Genomic DNA, 15558 nt, shown 5'->3' with positions numbered 1-15558 from the left:
GTAGCAGCTGTGCTTTTGGTATGTGAACGCTAACAAAGCATATTATCCCTGATAACTGTCTGCACTAAATATAAGTTAGTTGGCCGTAGTCAAGAGTTGCAGTCAGGAGAGCTTACATGGATTCACCTGTTGGTTTTCGAAAGATCAATGGCCCCTCAATGGTGCTCGTCAAGAATTGGAAAGTCCAATTTTGCAAATGTAATATCCAAGCAAATTGTTGAGTGTGGTTTAGGGTATTGTTCAACCGAGTAAAATGATAATAAATATCGGGACCCAGATGTTGCAGATCTTGCCAAGCATAGTACTATCAGCCCAGATGACGACACAATTCAAGCCAAGCATGAACCAGGTCTTTAAAAGGCTAGTACTCAGGGGATAGTCGATATAGTTACAAGTAACTACGTATCCGGGATAAAATATCCTCCCCACGTGGCCAGCCTTGGCACAGCATTAGTTACATGGCTGCATAGTTGCATAGTTGCATAACTAACTAGTTAGTTCGTTACTTCAAGAATGATGACGAATCCAGCATGACGCCAGTGCGGAATTGCTCCGGACCCCGCATAGTTGAGCCCTCAGATGATGGCATTGCCAACTGTCCCTGCAGCATTCCTGATACTCTCCTCTTCACTCTTCTTCTCCCACTGAATCTCCAAAGTACCATCAATACTTCCTAATATCAACATCGCCACCACAATGACCATCCATCAAGCGGGTACCGCCGATAGTTGGCACGGCATCATCCCGAGCACCGACTTCCCCGCCGAACCCGACCGCTACCACCTGTACATCGGACACTTCTGCCCATTTGCACACCGCGTCAACTTTGTCCGACACCTCAAGGGCCTCACCGACATCATCAAAACCAGTGTTGTGCGAGCGTACCCGAAGGGAGATCTCAAGGGCTGGCCGGGATGGAAGTTCCCTGAATCGGACGACGAGTACCCCGGATCAACGGTGGATCATCTATACGGGGAGGATTACTTGCACAAGGTATACTTTCGGGCGGATCCCGAATATAAAGGACGGTATTCGGTACCCTTATTATGGGATACGAAGACGGGGACGGCGGTTTGTAATGTATGCTACCTATCTTTGCGTGAGATGGAAATTCATTACAATGACTGACGGATGTACTGAATCTAGGAAAGTCTACAAATGCTCCGCTGGCTCCCCAAAGCATTCAACTCCCAGATCTCGCCATCGCTGGCCGAAATCGACCTCTACCCTAGCCACCTGCAAGCAAAGATCGATGCCATCAGTCCGTGGATGCAATCGGACGTGAACTCGGGGGTGTACAAGGCCGGATTCACAGACACGCAGGAGGAATATGACCGTAATGTGGTTCGGGTATTCGGGGCACTGAACAAGCTTGAGCGCATTATCGCGCAGAATGGGGGCCCGTTCGTGTTAGGGAAGGAGATGACGGAATTGGATGTGATGCTGTATGCGACGTTAATTCGATTTGACGTGGTGTATGTGGAGCACTTCAAGTGTAATTTGGGGACCATCCGTCATGATTATCCGGTGCTGCATAACTGGCTCAAGGGGATGTATTGGGATGTGAAGGCTGCGAGGGACACCACGGACTTCAAGCATATCAAGGAGAATGTAAGTCATTTAAATACGCCCAGAGAATATGTGCTAACTGCAATAGTATACGAAGAGCCACTGGCATATCAACCCTAAGGCGATCACACCGCTAGGCCCGTACCCGGACATCGAGGAGGGCGTGGAGAGAGATTGGGCAAAGTTGCAAGTTGGAGGTGTGAAGCACCCGGCTGTGTTGGAACATGAAGCCAGTATCCCCGATGTAAGCCAGTAGACCTATGTCCAGGATGATGGGATATACCGTTAGCCATGATTGCATTGTCTCCATGAACATTAACGCCAGCCAAGCCGGTCGGAAGTGTGCTCCGCAAGCTAGCCAGGATATGATCAGCAGATCTGCAGACTGAGAACGTTATTTGAGCGACATGCCTTGATTTGAGCGAGTTGAATTGAATTGAACTGTGAGATTTCCGATCGGTATTCTGCTATCAAAACTGAGATGAAGTCTGGTTCCTCCAGCGTCGTACGTGTCCTGAACCATCCATTGATAGAATGCGTCTAGATTAGAGTACTCTCAACCAACCATAGCATCTGTCATAAAAATACGATTAGCCAGTACCTTGGTTTAATGGCAGGTCGAAAATGTAGTCGATCACGTAAACGCCTAGAACGTAGTCAAGTTCCCCTGACCCGGACGGAACCGTGGTTCAGATATAGGGACGTAGATGTAGCCGTGGCATATCCGATGGCTATATTGAATTTAGGTGGAAAAGGAAGCCGATATGCCATCCATATCCGAATTAAGTCTAAGTGTAGAATATAATACTGCAGCCTTTAAGGGACAGGACTTTAGACCTAGCATATGCAGCACCCGGTAACGAACAAGCAGGTAAGCTATTCTTAGTCAATTATATCCTTAACACCATCTAATATGAATAATATCACACATAGATAAAAGATTCAGAATACTAGATAAAATATTAGACTACCACTAGTAAGTAGTAAAACACCCCGTTTCAATATATCTGAAGCAACCGCCAGATCGATCAACGGCTATCTCAACGGTCGCCTCCCGGCCACCCGAGAAACCCAAAAATGGGTCCCCGCAACTCCCCAAAAATGGTTATCTCCGATCGACTGGATCATAACCATGTATGTAGAGCATCCATCAATGACGTGGTTCTAGACTTCCTTCTCACTGTTGATTATTGTAGAGAATATCAGATTATGTGATGGAAATGAAAGATATAAATTGACCTTCATGGTCTTCAGACCTATCTACCATCATTCTCATCTACTAACTCTCTACCTCTTATACCTACAAGACTTATCCAAACCACCCTATACCACTCTACCTACCACTACCGTATGTCTTTCTCTATACACTACTGTCAAGCAGGGATACATTTACTGAAAGCTCCAAACAGATACCAAAATGAAGTTCATCCTCCTCTCCGCCCTCTCCCTCCTGGCCGTCTTCGCCACCGCAAATCCCATCGACATTGATGTCGGCGCGGTGGTCTCGGGCGCTGCAGATGCAGCTGCCAGTGTTGGTGCGGATGTAGATGCCGCTGTTGGTGATAATATCTGATTTGTTACTGCCTACATCTGTTGTATGTTGCGCCCTTTGACATATCGTTTGGGTTGGAGTGAGGGCTGACTGTTCAGTACTAGGTTACATACTAAGTTCATGGTGGGAGTTAGGCGATGGGTCAGTTACTATACTATGTATATATTATATGTACATGAATTTATGGGAATGAAACAAATATGTATTAAATGCCTTTCCTTTGCTGGTTGTTGTCATGTTTCATCCCTATCCTACTGTAGGGATGAAACTGTCTCAGCCCAGCTGAGGAATTCCCACGGGTGGCGCCGCGGCCTACCTACACTGACTGTATCTTCAACCACCGCACAATCTGTAGCCTACCAACATATAACAAACACCCCTGGGAGAAAAGAAAATGCATATTGTTCCACAACATACACATCTATATACATAAATGGTGAAATAAACGAGAGACAAGAATTGAAACACACCATCATCTAACCCATCGCCCTGCGACAGCCAGCCTGCCACCATCCACATCAAGAAGAAACAGGCAACAACAACGGAATGACCTGGTTCATGTACGAGTTATACACGGTATACGAACTCGTATTTCCCAGGAAGATCTGGTCGGAGATGTTCCCGACCTGGCTAATCAGCGTCGGGAGATGCACGGTATCCGGAACGGAGTAGACCATTGTAGCCAGGGCACTGTGATTGCCGCCCCTGATGGCAGAGAATGAGTCTTCCGACACGGCGTCTAGGAACGAGTCGTAGGGCGACTCGAAGACCACGGTGGAGTCGGGAATGGTGAGGTAGGCCGAGTCAGGGACTGTGCCGGGGTTGGTCACGACCTATACATATCATTTATCAGTTACTGCGCATGCAAGGTGGTGTACGAATGGGGTAGGTGCAGGGGGACATACAAAGTTCTCCGGTCCCAGGCCGGAACTCTCCTTGATGAGATTGGCGAGTTGCTGGTAGTATGAGACCAGCTCCTCGCTATAGGCGTTGGGGGCTTCATCGAGGAAGATGCCGTGCACGGCGAAGGAGGAGTTACCGGAGGCGGAGGGCCAGCCGGCATAGGTCTTGATGTCGCTCTCGACATCTGAAATGGAGCGGGTGCCCTTTTCTGTCGGGACGTAGCCGATGGCGAGTACATTGCTGTAGCTGGTGAGCCTGGGAACGGCGGTCAGGAAGTTGCTGTCAGGGAGACTGCTGGAGCCGGGACCGCTGTCGGGATTGATGATGATGGTGAAGTGGACGTTGGGGAAAGCCGCGACGCTGGGGAGGTTAGTAAGTGGGGATTGCAGAGTCATGATATTACAACGTACAGTTCTTCCATGGGGGTCCAGGCGCCAGCTTCGGGATAGACGTAGAATGGGATGATGACCTTTGCGGTGATGTTGCTCTCGACTACCGCGGCGGCAGAGGCGGATGCAGAGGCAATTACTGAGGATACTGCAGATGGGGCCCAGTAGCATGCGGAAGGGGCTTCAGTAGGAGCGGTGCCCTGAGCGATAGTGATGAGGGTGCTGGGCTGGGGTTGCTGGGTGGGATTGATGGGATGATGGTGACGGTGGCCAACGTGCTGGTGTGCTGCCAAAGCCTGACTGGGCAGGAGGGCCACACAGCTGAGCATCCCCAGGATGAGGCGAGAAGTAGATCCGAACATGGCGGTAAAGTCTTGAGAATCAATAAAGGAATGACGAAAAGTTGGGAAACGAAAGACGAGGCGACAGGCTTTCCAGAAGCTGGGAGTCAACACCAAACCATCCAAGACCAGCTGGATGGGGCCCTGAAGGGTTATATACTGAACGGAATGAATGAGGAACAATGAATGAAAGATGAGATGACAGGTTTTTGGCGCTGGAAATGATGGCGCCCCCCATCGGACATTTTAGGTGAAACACCAGGCGGCGATCCGATTCGAGCACAAACCGGTGAGATGCTGGATCGGGTGGAGATTGCAGGGTATAGGCAGTTTGGCCATTAAGTGGCATTCGTGGTGGTGATTGGGCGATCTGGGGAATGACGGGGGCGTCGCTGGAAATTACACGCTCCGCTCGGACTAAAAGAACGCTCGGGGTTGCGGGTAGCAGATGGTTTCAGAACGGCCGTTTGCTAGTGATATATCATGTTTCTAGTACATTGTGCTACTAACTATACCGTATACTTTGATGTGATAGACGGGTCAACGGTGAATAACTACCTTGGGAATGAAGTGTCCTACTTGTCCCTTCTGTTTCTACCATCACTGGGCATACCGCTGGGAATGTTCCCCACCGCGTCGCGGATGGCCCCGTCCAATTTCCACACCTCGCTGCAGGATTCCAAACCGACCCAACATTTGGGCCATACGCGAGCGTGAATCGCTTCCTGTGGTTGGCGGATCCGTCGTTGCGTCATGAACTATGCCTGCATTTGGGGTCCTTGAGCTTATATGAAATGAGCAGTTGGTCCAGGAGCAGAGAGGGACCGCCACTGTCAGCTGGTGGGCTAACGCTGGTTCTTGCAGGTACTGTCTGTCCTGTCTTGAGGGAATCATCGGAGTTTACGCGCTGCTCACCTACCCAAAGACGCAGGTTCAAAATTGATCTGCTTGAGATGATATCTCCGAGGATATGCAGATGATATCGTGAGGTGTAAATCTGGGGACTATCTAGTCAAGAAAGCAATGCAGCGACATGATCATGGGGTCGGAAGTAGAGGTACTGGGAGTGACCACCAGGTACACACCGGGTTGCCGCCATCTAGACCCGGCGATTGAACAGGATCTATCACCACCCCCATGGCTAGTGCCGCCTCGTTTCGGGGAGCCTGTTGATCGGTATTTGACTACGGAGGCACACAAAGAAATGTGTACTACATAATTATCGGCCACCCGAGGTGATGGACATATCAATTCAGGAGGTCCAGGAGACATTAGGTAGCGAGATGGTGGGTGACTCCATCTGTATACGTTTTGAGACTGGTGCAACAGGGCCAGAGACTCCACGATCAGCTGGGCTCATCTCTGGGAGAGTTGAAGGCATTCCCGACCGGATACCTAGGTTCTTGGAAGGGGGGGTCCGGAAGGGTTCCTGGCGGCGTGCCCTGAGCGAACCCGAAAATGAACTAGTGGCGGGCACCGGAAAATTCTTTGATCCAGACAACCATTCATTCAATGCAGTCTTTGATTTCTTGATCTTAATTATTCTCCGATCACACCTCTTTCAATACAATAATTCCTGGACAAAGCAATGCAACAGACTGAAGGTCCACATGTATTGACTGACAGTCTATGGGGAAACAAAGTTTGACCGTGCTTGGCATGAGGTCACGCCTCAGTCACAGCGCGTACAAGTGCCTGAGCGCCCTCCTAAGCGAGTAACTTCACTGCTGATGCTGTAACGTTGCAGCAGAGTAGCGTCGCCACTGTTGGCTATGCCAGTCAGTCACTGTCTGCCTTTACAGTCGGCATTGATTACTAGATAGGGAGCATCACGCCGAAGGAGACGCAATGAGCAGCAGTATTTTGAACCCAACAGCATCTGATTGACAGTAACAACTATACTGGTTGTGTGTTGACCGTTGTGTTGATATCGCGGCTGATATGATAACTGTCTGTGTGCAAACTGGCGATAGTCGGCGGTTCGGGAATGAATCCTCCGTCGTCCGCTCTAGGCTCCAGCCATTCATTGCATTGCTACTTTGGTCTGGTCCGGCAGATTTGACCGACAGCCTTTATAGCCACAGTGATTGGTGGACGAGGAACCAACCAATCCACCCATCCACATTGGCCAGTGTTCCAAAAAAAACCTGGTGTTCCAGCAAGGCTTCGAGAGCTTCCATGTTCGACGCCGTTCATTGCTAGCTGCTGCTAGTATCTTGAACCGGTAGGTGTCACTCCAGATAGTATTTATCTCAACGTCAGCCGAGCCTATCACCGACCCCATCATGCCACTACTTTTAGTAGCCTGCAGCATGGCATGTTCTCATCCAGGTATGGCCGTTTTTGCTTCGGCCATTCACCGAGGAACCAGCCCAACTGCTCCGTCCCCACTGGAATATTAAACTGTAGACCCACGACCGGGAGATCCTCGTTGAAAAGGAAAAGAAGGGCAAAGAAGGGAAAGAAAGGGAAAAATTCGCAACAACGATGACCCGAACAGTCTCGTGAACGGGGCTGACACCTTGTTTGGGTATAGCGTCGGAGCATGGAGATGCCGTGATTGGATGATGGTGACTAAGATAAACCCTCGACACAAATAGGGTTACAACCTTACCCTCCCTTGCTATACTCTTTCCAGCAAAAGTCGGTTCCAGCCATCTCAGAGCTTATCACCAGCGGCGTGAAGGAGGGGAGGCATATAACCAATAAGGTAGTTAAAAATAAGAATTCTCCACCACTATCTCTAGGCATTCCCCACTGGTTGCTGTTCTTATCACTTCACAGTTAAAGTGTGGGTGCAAATCTTTGCCCGCCGCGTGCTCAGGCGCCACGCCCCCCGCGGAATAAAATCCTGCAGCTGCCGTGCACCATGCGACCTCTTTTCAATCTTTAGGTGGCCGGGGTCGATACACTGCGTCCTCTGTCTTTCCTACTGGTCCATAGTTTCAACATCATGGCCAGGTTTGGCAGTCGGGTGGTCTCCGCCCTCGAGCTGGAATCCAGCCAGGACTCGCGCTGGTCCAACGAAGGTCGGCAAACCCTATTCAAGTAGCTATGAAAGCTGCTGCGCGCGGCACGCGACTTGGAACTTACCTTCTCTGCAGATCTGCTTCCCACTCCTCCGGAGCAGTGCAGTAAGTCTTGAACTTGACCCAGTGTCTGCTCATGCCAGTGCTAATGATGCAGCCTGGCGCTGGTGGAACTATGTCTCGTTCTACTGGTCCATTTCCTTTACCAACTGGACCCTGGGATCGGTATGCTTTTGGCCCTTTCTGCAAGGTTTTTATTTCGATGGTATACTGATTCTGTAGACCATGATCGGCATCGGTCTTAACTGGTGGCAGTCGATTGTCGTCATCTTCGTCTCCCAGCTCATCTCGTCCGTCGCCATGGCATTCAACTCGCGCGCCGCCAGTGTATATCATCTTGGGTTTCCCTGCGTCGGGCGCAGTGTGTTTGGCATGTGGGGGAGCTACTACTTTGTCGGTGCACGAGCGGTGCTGGCCATCGTGTGGTTTGCCATTCAGAGTATGTGACAGTCGCTTGTCACGGATCGCTTCAAATGATGAACGCCTCATTCTGACCCTTGCAGTGGACTTTGGCGCCGAATACATGTACAACATCCTGCGGGCGATTTTCGGTCACCACTACACCGACATCCCCAACCACATCCCATCCAGCGCAGGTATCACCACGCAGAAGATGCTGGCCTTCTTCCTCTGCTGGCTGGTGCATCTGCCTTTCTGCCATTTCCGTCCCTACCAGCTGCGCAAGTTCTTCATCTTCAAGACCTTCATTTCCCTGCCCGCCATGTTCGGATTGTTCATTTTCGCCATGGCCAACACTAAGGGTCAGCTGGGGACGATGTACACGGCCGAGGCACGATCCACGACAGCAACCGCCTGGATGATTATTGCGGGAATCAACAGTGGCTTGGGGTAAGCCATTCCTCTCGGAATCCTTGGCACACCGACAGAAGACTAACAAGACCAGTAACACGGCCACGTTGATCACCAACCAACCCGACTACTGCCGCTGGACTAAAACTCGCAATGCCCCGCTCTGGACCCAGTTGCTCTCGAACCCGATCGCGGTGACGCTCTCGGCGAGTCTGGGTATTCTGGCGACAGCCGCCATCAACAACAAATACGGCACCGATATCTGGTACGCCATTCTGCCAAACACCCAATATTCTCGATCCTTGCTAATTAAGTAGGAACCAATGGGACATGATGGAATTCATCCTGGACCATTACTGGTCCGGCACGACCCGATTCGCCGTGTTCCTCGTGGCCTTTGCCTGGCTGGTACAGATCCTCGGAACCAACATCGCAGCCAACATGATCTCCTTCGGTGCGGATTCCTCCATGCTGTTCCCGCGATTCATCAACATGCGTCGCGGACAGTACATCGTGCAGACGCTCGCATGGGCCGTCGTACCATGGGAGATTCTTACGTCGGCGACGAAGTTCGAGGACTTTTTGTCCGGATATGCGTTGTTCATGGGTGCCGTCGTGGCCATCATGGTGTGCGAGTGTACGTCCCTCTTCCCTCCCTCTACACCTCCAAATGACTAAAACATACTAATGAATTACAGACTTCTGCTTCGCCAAAGGCAACATTTTCCTCTCTTCCCTGTATGACGGCACGAAACTCAACAAAAACTACCGATACTACGGCGGGTGGAACATCCAAGCCGTTATCGCGTACATTATCGCAATTGCGCTCCCATTCCCTGGTACGTCTGTCCTTTCATCTCCCATAACACCCCAGATATTAATTCAAATTTGTATAGGCTTCGTCGGCTCCCTCGGTGCCAGCGTCTCCACCACCGCAACCCGCATGGGCGACCTCGGGTGGATCTTATCCTTCACGACCGCCTTCGTGATGTACTACATCATCTGCACGTTCTGGCCCACGGAGAACCAGAAATTGATCAAGAAGCAGGGGTTGACGTGGGAGCAGACGGCCCAGGATACGGACCCGCAGGACTTTTATTTGACCGGGGCGGGACTTGGGGGTGCGGATGAGCCGGTGGCGGCTCATCAGCAGGTGGTTGTTGAGAAGGGGGTCGTGGAGAAGGATGTATAATCTGTACAAATGTGTGAGGGTTGATGGATATGACATGATATGTTTTGGGAGGTAATTACATAGGAGGTATTACTCTGCTCTGAATTGGATATGAATATAGAACCTTTTTGTCATGATTGAGCCTGTTCTGGATAGTATCTACCGAAATGTAACATTGAACCATGCTGTCTGTAGTAGGGCAACGCCCACTCATACAGCTAATAATACCATGCAATATCCCAGAGATTGACACAAACGAAACAATACTTTTAGAAATCTCAAACGAATGACTCAAAACCACCCTCTTCACATACCAGACCCGGACGAACAATGCATCCACCACCACCACCCACCGCCATACTCACAACTCAATACTCTCCACCACCGTATCCATAACCCCAAGCATACCCTGTCCACTCCCACCTACACTGTTCAAAAACCGATCAACCTGGGCATCCAAACTCATAGTATCGCTCACGCTCTCGCGACCGTCCAGAGGATTACCAGTCCCCGAATTGGCTACAGTAGCGAGGGAATGAGCAGGAGCAGAGACATTCCCACTCCCATTCACATTCTGCCACCCAACCTCACCAGACCGCTGTGGATGATGAGTATGATCATGATCCCTGACACTCCTAGCGCGTCTACTCCTCGACCTCCTAGTCTCAATCCCCCGAATGTTAATAATACTCGGGGTCAGAGTAGGCCGGGGACATGTAAGAAACGGGGACAAACATGAGCGCCATGATCTACACACACAAACAATATATTAGTCAATATTACTTATACTTTCCATGAAGGGGGGTTAGGTGAAGGGTAACAACATACAATCCTAAATTCCGTCTAATCATATCCACAATCTCGGTATTACCCATGTACAGCGCGACGCGAACAGCGGCCTTCGCATCCGAAACCCACTTCTGTGGCGGATACGCGAAGAACGCCGTAGTAGTTAGTAGTAATTTGACGACGCGACGCAGGCCCATACATGCCGCTAGGAACAGCTCAGTGCGGTCGTATCCGTGGCGCGTCTGCAGGCTCATATCGGCGGAGATGAGGAAGCAGGCTGTCGGCTCATTTCTCTCCAGGATTGCCATGTGCAGGGGCGTCACGTCCCAGTCCGTGTATGTGGTGCGGAGGTGTGGAGCACGAGCGAGCAGCAAGTCGCATACCTCGGGAGTGCCGAACGCGGCGGCCGAGTGGAGGATGGTGTGGCCTGATTTGGAGCGTTCGTGGAGCACATCCGGATGGTTCTTGATGAGGAGCTGAAGGAGCTCTGGGGCGTTCCCGGGGGAGTCGAAGAGGACGTTGAGGGTGGGGAATCGGCAGATTTGGGCGCCGTATCTGAGCAGCAGACGGAGGATATCGACGCGGATGGAGCTGAGCTGGGGTGCAACGCGGTCGGGACATTGGAAGAGTTGGTCGAGCTCAGGGACTTCCGGGTCGAAGCTGTACTGGGGGCTGGCGCCACTCTCGAGGAGGAGATCGGCGATGCCCAAGTGGCCGGTGGTTAGGGCTAGGTGGAGGAGGGAGTTGCCCTCGCGGTCGCAGGTGTTGAGGGGCATCCTGCGGGACGACAGGTAGTAGTCGACTTCGTCGATGTCGCCGAGTTGGATGGCGTGGGAGAGGTCGTCGGTGTAGGCGGAAACGTGAGGGTTACGAAGGTGCCATCTACCAGTGGGGTCCATTCGACCGGAGCGGAGGCTTGCTGGGGTTTCGCAGATGGCGTCTGCCCAGCAGTTCTTGCGGACGTTGGTATATAGATTGTCGATGAGGTTCTTCGTCGAGGTGGAGAGTGATCTGATGCCTTCTGCCGTGAGGAGTCTTCTGCTGCCGCTGGCACGAAGCTTCTCGGCCACAGCTTCCAGAGCCGGGCTGGCGTTGGGCACGGGGGCCTTGAAGGGGCGAGGCGTGCAAGGCATAGTTGGCGACGGTGGTGGTGGTGCTAGCTCCTAGACTGGTGATGGCAACGTTCGATGCTTGTGTTACCGGGAGGATTAAATTCATAGTGGTATATATATGGACAGGGGTACTTTGAGTAAGATTATCGTTGCTGTGAAGGGGGGTATACAAGGTACTGAATGACGACTGGGATTGCTTGGGTATGAGGACATTGTTCTGGGTGTGGCCGTGATGGAGGTATAGATGTGAAAGGGCAATTGCGGTGTTGCGCCTGGGGTTGGAATTTGAGAGCTGCCAAGAGTGCTGATGGCACAGGGGGTGGGATGGCTTCATCGTTGCATGAAGTAAGTAGACTGGGGTTTATTATTATTTGTGGTGTGGTCAATGGAAGTATCCGTGGCTTAAGCCTGACTGAGTTCTGAAGGACCCAGGGCAATGGTAGCTGGGATTCTGAGACAGATACAATCGGCAGTATCCAAGAGACACCGGCCATTTATGGTTGGCTTCCGTGTAGAAGCACATGCTCGCTCTCAGAGATTCTATAGGTCGAATTCTCCTCGTGTTATTGAACTTTGAGTCTGCAAAATCTGTATCAGGGTGGTCATGTCGATCGTGCATCAATAAAGGAACCTGCCGGCAACAAGGCCCAATTTGGACCTCAGAGTAGGTCAGTATTCATGATTTGAGTGAGTTGACTCCAGCTAATTGTAAATGATGTGTTGCTTCCAAGACATCGCCAGACATTCTCGTATTCAGGGTATGCCAAGTTACCTCGTTTATAGTGTTAAAGGCAACTCCCATAGAGCAGGACCACCATAATAGGCGCGCTGATAGAGGGTATCGACCGCTGATTTGAGCAGATATGTCTTTATACACCTCTGACGAAGGCTGAACATTCGATTCCCACAGGCCCAGTGCATCTTCCTCATTCTCCTAGTAATATCTCTTGTGTTTATACTTTTTGATAGACTCCACTTATAGAGCGGATGCATTGTCCACACGAACTAATGAGCTGCTCTCCATATATTCCCAATCTTATTGTCCTGTTTATCTTGTCGATGAGAACCTTCGAGTATACATCTCCAACGAATGACAAAGGTTGGAACACCTCCTCTCCACACACAAGTCATCGTCCGTTTCAAAGTAGTTCTCTATTCGGATTCCTCTTTCCAATTCTTGTCTCGAGCTATACAGCATCAACGAAGTGTGAACACCCCATCTTCACACACACAATTAGTCTGTCTCATCATGTTCTTATTTAGTTTCCTCTCGTCAAATCTTGTCTCCAGTTACACGCCCCAAACTGAGTGCGAATATATTTCTTTTCAAACATAATGTATCTTCCTCATCTTCATCACCCATCGCCTTCTCAGGTGTCAGATATACACCTCCCAACACCCCTTTATAACTCCCAAGTCCTCGCCACCTCACTCGAATACACCATAGCCTGACCCAGATCCAGACTGGACCACTTCTCCGGATTCTGCACCGCATCGACGTAATGATTCAGCGCGAGGATCATCTGTCTGGCCCACTTTTCAGGCGAGACAAGCCCACACCCCGTTGCAAACGGGGTCATCAAGAGACTATCAATCCTCGTTACCCCGCCTGCTGTCCTCTCAACATCACCGTTATGTCTGTCGACAGCGCACAACAAGCTCCAGACACACTCGTACACGATCTCCCGATCCCAGCGCACATTCTGCGGCACTCTCATGGTCGGACAGAGCGCCAAGTACCTTGTTCCCCAAACGTTCTTTGATAGAGGGTCAAACTCCTCCGGAATAGAGATGAGCGTACATGATCCCGGAGGCAGGTAGCCCCGATAATCGCGATAGAGGATCCCTTGCGTGTGGCGGGTCAAGGCGAGGTAGTCTGTCGTTGGGGAGAAGGCACGTGAGATGGCGTCGTCGAAGCCACCGTCCAGCCGGCCGTAGGAGTTGGCTGGGGAGACGATCACATCGAATTGAATGTCCGGGGAAATATAAGAGAGAGAACAGTTGTGGAAGGTTATCTTAGGAAATTGGGAAGATGTGGTGGTTGTCGATAAGGCAGATTCGAAGGCACGGATATATTTCTCGTCCATGCAGAGGAGGTGAATATGGGGAAGAGGGAATGCTGTAGGTGGCATCATGATTGTAGATGATGTGGTTCCAGGCAGATAACAGTCTTGGATATTACTTTGGAGGATCTTTCTATATTTATATTCTTTCGGGTATTGCTGCAGCCTTGCCTTGGCGCCCCACGGAGGCTGAGTTGTTCATGGGTAGTGCTGATGAGGCTGATGAGGCATTGTGCAGGCAAATGACTCATGTGACTTGTGTCCTCTATATGTCTAGGATGGTGGCTCTGTGATTGAAATCTGAGACAGGCAGATCTTACGTCCTATTTATAATGTTGGGAAAGAGGTATTATAGAATTATGCAGTTCACAAATTGGCGGAGAGTCCCGCACCACTAGTCAAAGTCTTGCCCGCGAGTTCCTCCAGAATATCCGCCACCTTGTCCGGCATGCTCAGGTACGGCGAATGGGAGCTTTTCAATCTATAGATCCACCTCGTGTTCAGCATTTCTGCCATCTGCTTCTGCACATGTGGCGGAAGTGCCCGATCTTCCTCGCAGATGATATAGGCGGTCGGCATGACATGCCAAGGCTCGAAGGTCGAGGCACCGGAGAATACAGCAATAGAAGTATGTGTCAACCGGGATGTCCACAGTTTCTGGTCGACAGGTGGGATGTCGTGGAAACCGTATTCAGGTCCTTCAAGGCAATGCACGTAATCACCCTGACTCATGTAAGGTGAAAGTCGCAAATTCACGAAGTCATTGAACTCACCTCTGCCTTCATGAACGGCAAGAACCGGCCTCCCAGCATATCCAGGAGACTCTTCCCCTTTGGTATGGCAAACGCACTCATGTACACGACCATGACAACCCCACCCTGTTTTCCCTGTTGCGCGCGTTCTGCCTTGCCCAACCCTTCGACCGCCCCGGACCCGACAACTCCACCGTATGAATGTAGCACTAAGATGATGTCTTTCCCCTCGTCGATCATCGAGACTAGCTCAGACCGCAAGTGGGCAACATCGTCGGCCAGAGTCTTCGAGGGTGGCTCCGCACCAATGGAGGGGTGGGCAATGGCCGTCGAAGGTAAATCACGGGAGGCTAGAGTAGCACGCAGAGCATCATGGACAATCGGGGTGCACCACGCCCCAGGAACCAGGACAATGGTTGGAACAGAAACCATTTTGCGAATGTAGATAACTGCGATGTGCCAGAAGATCAACTAGTTTGCAGTTTCAAGCCGCGGGGGAAGTCTCAAGAAGAGGGCAATATTCCCACTTACCGAGGTGTTCCGCGCCTCAGTCTAGATTCCCCATAAAGGGGTGCGATCTTCAACGCGAATCACTCTGTTGCAACGGCGTTCTATGCCATTATTGAGGTAGCCCATAATTGGGCCGGTCTGTCCTTAGCCCACCTGTCAGCCGTCTTAGCCCACCTGTCAGCCGTCTTAGCCCACTCGCTTGGACATTGGCAAACCGAACGGTCCAATGCCGTTGCGTGCACGGGTGCGCTATACCACCAGTATCCGCAAACCGTTTTGTTAACGAAGTGGATCCAACCACTCGGAAATTCCGCCGGCCGAGAGAGGGTTATCGTTCTTCGACCCCTCGAGCAGAAGGGTCGTGTAAATTAGACATATAGGTAAAGTCGGGTATGCCGGACAGGACATTTAACTCCATACTGTGGCCTGCATGGCCCCAGGCGTATGATAGGAGTTGAGGGGTTGTAAAAATAACACACAAATTGAGCAGTAAGCGAGGACGGTTGCG

General features: G+C 51.0%; 6 protein-coding genes across 6 annotated transcripts; 2 read left to right on the top strand and 4 right to left on the bottom strand.

The window, feature by feature from the left end:
* The first annotated feature begins 650 nt into the window (after nt 1-650).
* BO79DRAFT_197829 (glutathione S-transferase omega-like 2) lies at nt 651-1886 on the top strand. Its single transcript, XM_025681300.1, has 3 exons — nt 651-1080; nt 1147-1611; nt 1658-1886. The coding sequence occupies exons 1-3, from the start codon at nt 697-699 to the stop codon at nt 1823-1825; spliced, it is 1017 nt and encodes a 338-aa protein (XP_025538025.1). The 5' UTR covers nt 651-696; the 3' UTR covers nt 1826-1886.
* Nucleotides 1887-3377: 1491 nt separating this feature from the next.
* BO79DRAFT_246440 (spherulation-specific family 4 protein) lies at nt 3378-4911 on the bottom strand. The gene is made up of 3 exons (XM_025685567.1): nt 4435-4911; nt 4027-4384; nt 3378-3954 (listed from the first exon to the last, which is right to left on the bottom strand). The coding sequence occupies exons 1-3, from the start codon at nt 4773-4775 to the stop codon at nt 3640-3642; spliced, it is 1014 nt and encodes a 337-aa protein (XP_025538024.1). The 5' UTR covers nt 4776-4911; the 3' UTR covers nt 3378-3639.
* Nucleotides 4912-7655: 2744 nt separating this feature from the next.
* Nucleotides 7656-9945, top strand: BO79DRAFT_209918 (uracil transporter). The gene is made up of 9 exons (XM_025682701.1): nt 7656-7783; nt 7859-7888; nt 7941-8008; nt 8066-8282; nt 8347-8692; nt 8748-8918; nt 8971-9290; nt 9352-9492; nt 9550-9945. Exons 1-9 carry the CDS (start codon nt 7708-7710, stop codon nt 9843-9845), a joined length of 1665 nt encoding a protein of 554 aa, XP_025538023.1. The 5' UTR covers nt 7656-7707; the 3' UTR covers nt 9846-9945.
* Nucleotides 9946-10060: 115 nt separating this feature from the next.
* Nucleotides 10061-11746, bottom strand: BO79DRAFT_269606 (ankyrin repeat domain-containing protein; the record flags this gene model as incomplete). Its single annotated transcript, XM_025687217.1, has 2 exons — nt 10061-10450; nt 10653-11746. The coding sequence occupies 2 exons, from the start codon at nt 11744-11746 to the stop codon at nt 10186-10188; spliced, it is 1359 nt and encodes a 452-aa protein (XP_025538022.1). The 3' UTR covers nt 10061-10185.
* Nucleotides 11747-12923: 1177 nt separating this feature from the next.
* On the bottom strand, nt 12924-13878 carry BO79DRAFT_209917 (uncharacterized protein). The gene has a single exon (XM_025682700.1). The coding sequence runs from the start codon at nt 13855-13857 to the stop codon at nt 13129-13131; it is 729 nt and encodes a 242-aa protein (XP_025538021.1). The 5' UTR covers nt 13858-13878; the 3' UTR covers nt 12924-13128.
* Nucleotides 13879-14154: 276 nt separating this feature from the next.
* Nucleotides 14155-15074, bottom strand: BO79DRAFT_269597 (alpha/beta hydrolase; the record flags this gene model as incomplete). Its single annotated transcript, XM_025687216.1, has 2 exons — nt 14562-15074; nt 14155-14511 (listed from the first exon to the last, which is right to left on the bottom strand). The coding sequence occupies exons 1-2, from the start codon at nt 14970-14972 to the stop codon at nt 14155-14157; spliced, it is 768 nt and encodes a 255-aa protein (XP_025538020.1). The 5' UTR covers nt 14973-15074.
* Nucleotides 15075-15558: the final 484 nt, after the last annotated feature.

The sequence above is a fragment of the Aspergillus costaricaensis genome (assembly GCF_003184835.1).
Source record: "Aspergillus costaricaensis CBS 115574 unplaced genomic scaffold BO79scaffold_22, whole genome shotgun sequence".
In the NCBI taxonomy this organism is placed as follows: domain Eukaryota; kingdom Fungi; phylum Ascomycota; class Eurotiomycetes; order Eurotiales; family Aspergillaceae; genus Aspergillus; species Aspergillus costaricensis.
This window is presented reverse-complemented; position numbering and strand designations above follow the sequence as displayed.